The 5,045-nt window shown below is 52.8% G+C and overlaps 1 protein-coding gene across 2 annotated transcripts in view; it reads left to right on the forward strand.

The window, feature by feature from the left end:
• Positions 1-1,210: 1,210 nt before the first annotated feature.
• Positions 1,211-5,045, forward strand: part of C1H14orf132 (chromosome 1 C14orf132 homolog) — a 32,590-nt gene continuing 28,755 nt past the window's right edge. For both annotated transcript variants that reach the window (XR_003377175.1, XM_013349887.2), the window contains exon 1: positions 1,211-1,737. Coding sequence is in view for 1 of the 2 variants with exons in the window: in XM_013349887.2 (XP_013205341.1) it covers positions 1,372-1,737 (366 nt within the window). In the remaining variant the exon portion in view is untranslated. The remainder of the gene's footprint in view (positions 1,738-5,045) is intronic.

Genomic DNA, 5,045 nt, shown 5'->3' on the forward strand with positions numbered 1-5,045 from the left:
AGTGGTTCTCAACCTCTGGGTTGAGACCCCTTTGGGGGTCCAATGACCCTTTCACAGAGGTCACATATCATATATTCTCAATATAAGATATTATATATATTATGATTCATAACAGTAGCAAAATTACAGTTACAGTTATGAAGTAGCAATGAAAATAATGTCATGGCTGGGGGGGTCACCATGACATGAGAAACTGCATTAAAGGGTCGCAGCATTAGGAGAGTTGAGAAACACTGCCATAGAGGAATGGGACCCATTGGGTAGTTCTGGGCACTGAGACCGGAAGCAGGTATTTGGACTGTGTCATAGTTAGCATCTGTATTGCGACAAAACACCATGATCAAAAAGCAAGTTGTGGAGGAGTGGGTTTATTTGGCTTACACTTCCACATTGTTGTTCATCAGTGAAGGAACTCAGGACAGGAACTCAAACAGAGCAGGATCCTGGAGGCAGGAGCTGATGCAGAGGCCATAGGGGTGCTACTTACTGACTTGCTTCTCTTGGCTTGCTCAGCCTGCTTTCTTATAGAACCAAGACCACCAACCCAGGGATGGCACCACCTACAATGGGCTGGGCCCTTCCCACTGATCGTTAATTGAGAAAATGCCCTACAGCGGGATCTCATGAAAACATTTTGATAACTAAGGCTCCTTCCTCTCTGATGGCTCTAGCTTGTGTCACGTTGACACACACAACCAGCCAGTACAGACTGGAAGGGTGCAGAAGTGATGGCTGCCAGAAGTGGGGAAGAGTGGGAGGTGGGGAGGGAGAAAAAGAGGGAGAAAAAATAGAGGGATGGACACACACCCTGGAGAGCCCACTGGGCATCTCTGGGGCTCCCTGCATTTCAGCTAAGACACCTGCGTGGCTAGGGCTACCTTTCTGAGGTAAGACGTCTTAACAAAGCCAAGGACACTGTCTGCAGGTTGTGTATGCCATCCTGGAAGGTCATTCACTCCATGGTCTCCACTAAGGGTCACTGGTCGTGCTACAGCTCACCCTATGGTGACATATGTCGTGTCTTATTTAATTCCTAGGTTTTGTTACTCGCTTTTTACAAATGAGGATACCCAGGCTCAAACAAACACTCAAACTTCACCCAAAACACACAATACAGAAAAGCTAGACTTTCTGCTTTGTTCTGCCCAGTTTAAGTGCCAAGCACTCAGGAGTCTGGGCACAGGGCTTCCACTGAAAGCCGCGTATATATACTCCGGGTCACCCGGTAACTTAGCCAACCCCAGAAAAGCTTGAGTCAGGTGCCCTGGGAAGGGCGCCCACCACGCTGGATTTGGGTTGGAGGCTGGCTCACCAACCCAGCTGGCCACACTGCAGGCCTCAGTTTCCCCTTTTGGCCAAGGTAAAGGGAGGATGGCTAGAAATCAGGGGTCCTGCTCGGCCCGCCCCCGGGGGTGGGGCTGGGAGTGGTCACGTGGAGGGGCGCCGCGCCCGGGGTCTCCCGCCCAGTTGGTGTCGGGAGGCAAAGCCCGGAGTCAGCGAGGACGCCGTGAAGGCTGCAAAAGCGCCACCACGCCGGGATTGCTGAGGTCACGGTCGCCGGGGCCTGAGGGCACCTGCTCGCTGTTCCGGCCGCTCCCTGATAGCTGTGCGGGTGGCTGGACCCACAGCGGCGACAGCGACGACAGCAGCAGCAGCGAGGAGTACTGGAGCGCGGGCAGCAACAGCAGCAGCCACGCCAGCAGCGACACCATGGATCTGTCTTTTATGGCCGCGCAGGTAATCCGGAATCTTCCCTACGCTCCCTGGGTCGCCAAGTTTTCAGAACCCCGGCCTCGCTGCCGTCCCCGGTGCAGCTCTAGCGTCGTGGCCAGGTCCTTTGTCCCGAGCCCGGCAGGCAGTCCCACCTGGTGCGCGTACCCGGGCCCGGCAGCTTGACTGTCCTGGGTGGAGTGGCTCATGTTCCTCACACACCGAAGGTGGAGCGGAGCGGAGCTGTCTTCCTTGAGCACCCCACTTTTGAACAAGACAGCTCTGAGGAGCCTGGGGAGCTGAAGTCGCCCCTCCCAGCCCAACCCCCACTCACTATGTTAGCCCTCTAGCCCCGGGACTGGCAGAGGAGAACTGGAGAGGAGCTGCCCTCCCTACTCTGGTTTTGCTTGGCACTGGCACTCTGTCACTTGTTGGTGTCCTCGGGGCAACCCCCTTTCTCTCCACTGTAGGTAAGACTTTAGCCTCTGCTACTTAGGAAGGCGGTGACAGGGCTTTGTGACAGAGATGGATGGTTTAATGCATTTTTGCTTTGTGCTGGGTTTGAGCAGGAGACCACCATCCTTCCCTGCACACAAAGCAGGCTCCTTGTGGCTGATATACAAATGACCTCTTGGTGCCTGGTGGTCTTGGAGGCAGGAGAATGCCTTGGAGTTGTGATCTTAGGTGTTGATTCTCTTGAGCCAGAACAAAGGCACACACCCTTTTTTGGGGTGATGCATGGTTCTTGGGAAGACCCAGCGCTGACCACAGTGTGTGGCTACAGAGAGAGGCTACATTTGGCTGGACACAAGTCCCAACCCACAAGACGTTTCCCCTTCTGTGGCCCTGTGAGGAAGCCAACTCTGTTGCCTCCTGGGGGTGTGTGTCCAGGGCCTCGATCCCTGTTGCTTGTCTCTAGCAGCAGTGTTTGAAGGGACACATTCTTTTCTCCAAACTTCACCCGTGTGGTGGAAGTCTGTTAAAACATAACATCAAAAGCCAGGCTGGCTATAGAGGGTTGCTCCCAAATGGGAGCATCAAAGGACACAAAGTCTCCAAGTTAGCTCTGGGGAATCAAGACCCAGGGTTGGACAGTCTTACGCAAGCAAGCAATAACCCTAAGGACTCTGACGACTCCCCCTTTTTGGCTGACGACCCATCTCATATTCTGCCCGTATGTAAATATTGTCATGCGGAACAGTCACTGCCATTGCAGATGGAAGGGTGTTTAGCTAAGCTGTAGCTGAAGTGAGGAGAGAAACTCACAGGATGTCTGTGGCTGCCTTCCTCTCTGCATCCCACAGAAGCTGGGGTTTCCATGGTTACAAGAGAAATTGATCATTACTGGCCAACCTTGGGACTGGCTAGAGCATCCACAGTTGCTATGGTGACTTGACAAAACATACAGAGCTTTTCTGTACCTGTGGGCAGAGCCTGCAGGAGTCTGTTTTTTTGTTGTGGGGTTTCACTTTTGTTGTTGTTTTTGTTTTATAATTCACATTTCACGTGGCCAGTTTGTTCCTGCCAAAAGGCGGCACTGATTGCATGCTCAGCACGATGCTGACTAAAAGGAGCGGAAGTGTGAATAGGCACACCAATGGAAGACACACTAAGGTCTTTAGAGGACCTACTGTGTGTGAGCTCTGGCAAGTCCTCTTAGCCTGGATTTCTGTAGGTCAGCATGCCAGATGGCAGGAATAATTTACCCAAGGCTGTGCAGTTCGTGAGGAAGAGAGCTGATTTTGAATCTAGACCCTAGGCTCTGCAGAGATTCTGGGGTTTCCCCATGTGGCCTTACCTTGGGGATACATTCCAAGATGTCTTCTCTGTCCCCTTCCTCTGAAGGTGCTGGCGCCGTGGTGCCTCCTGCTCTGCATAGCCTTGGTTGTGCTCAGTATCGCTTCCTGCTATAGATCTGTCTCACCGGCCCCACGGGATGAGAACTGATACTTTTTTAAATAGGAAGGACCTAGCAATATGTGGGAGCGAGCACTTAGCCTCTGTACACCCGGGGCGTGTGTGTGTGTGTGTGTGTGTGTGTGTGTGACAGCCCCTGCTTGTGTGGCAGTGAGCACCACCGAGGAATCTTGGCACTCCATCTACTCCTTCAGCACCTTGTGTCATGGACCCTGTCGTGCACTAGGATAGGAGTGCTGAGGGACAGAGTCGGATGGGACCTAGATCCCTTCTCTGGGTGCTTCCAGGGTATTGGTCAGACTACTAGGACCCAGAAGAGACATAGATCAAGTGCTGAGCCCAGCGCTGAACTGGCATGCAGTAGTTCTTCAAGAGCCTCGATTGGATGGTTGGATGAGGATGATGAGATGCGTGCTTGGGAAAAGACACTCAGACCAACAGAGAGTGAATGCAAGGTATCAGATGTGACTACATCACCAGGACTTTGAGAAGGAGGCGGTGGGCATACTAGGACAACAGGCAGATGTACCTGAACTGAGCAAGCCCTGGAATGCGCCTTCTTGAGAAAGCAACATGTAGTTACTGAGGCCTGGGACATATTCAGAGCCCTTCAGCGAGCTGGAGGACAGGAGACCCAGTGGGTCAGAGAGTGAGCTGTCAGGCCAGGTTACAGCAGGTGCTGATTGGCAGATGGGAAATCTGGGTTGAAGCAGAAAGCACTGGGAACCATTGTGGGTTCTTCAGCACAGGAATGGTGTAGATGCCTGGGGAAATTCTCTCCCCCTATCCCCTGTGGAAAATGGAAGCTGGAAGAATGGGTGGGGTCAGGAGTGTGTTCCCTGAAGAAGGGAATGAAAGCATGTTCTAGACTTTCTAGAGCATATTGATTTTTTTTAGGGGGGCGGATATTGTTGTTTAGTTTCGGTTTACATTCCAACCACAGTTCTCAGCCCCACCCCTCCTCCCGAGCCCCCTCGCTTCCTCCCCCCAGCCATCCACTCCTCCCAACAGGTAAGGGCTCCCATGAGGTGTCAACAAGTCTGACACATTAAGTTGGGCAGGACCAAGCCGCCCCCCCCCCACCTCGTGGCATTAAAGCTGAGCATGGCATCTCCTCATAGGGAATGGGCTCCAACAAGCCAGCTCATGCACCAGGGATAGGGCCTGGACTCTGGAGCATATTGTGGAACATATCGTATTGGTGAAACTTAGGAATCTCTGACATTGGCTTCATGGAGTGGAACAGGGTGGTGCGGCATTGTGGTGTCCTTAAGAGTAAGGGCCTGGTCTGCAGGTGTGACAGACACTAGTCCCCATGTGCCAGGCATACACACAGGCCTGGAGCAGTGGCACTTCTGTGTTTTAGAGAAAAGTGGAAATGGTGATATTTGCGTGCAGTCTCTCTCTCTCTCTCTCTC

The sequence above is a fragment of the Microtus ochrogaster genome, chromosome 1, assembly GCF_000317375.1.
Source record: "Microtus ochrogaster isolate Prairie Vole_2 chromosome 1, MicOch1.0, whole genome shotgun sequence".
NCBI classification, from domain to species: domain Eukaryota; kingdom Metazoa; phylum Chordata; class Mammalia; order Rodentia; family Cricetidae; genus Microtus; species Microtus ochrogaster.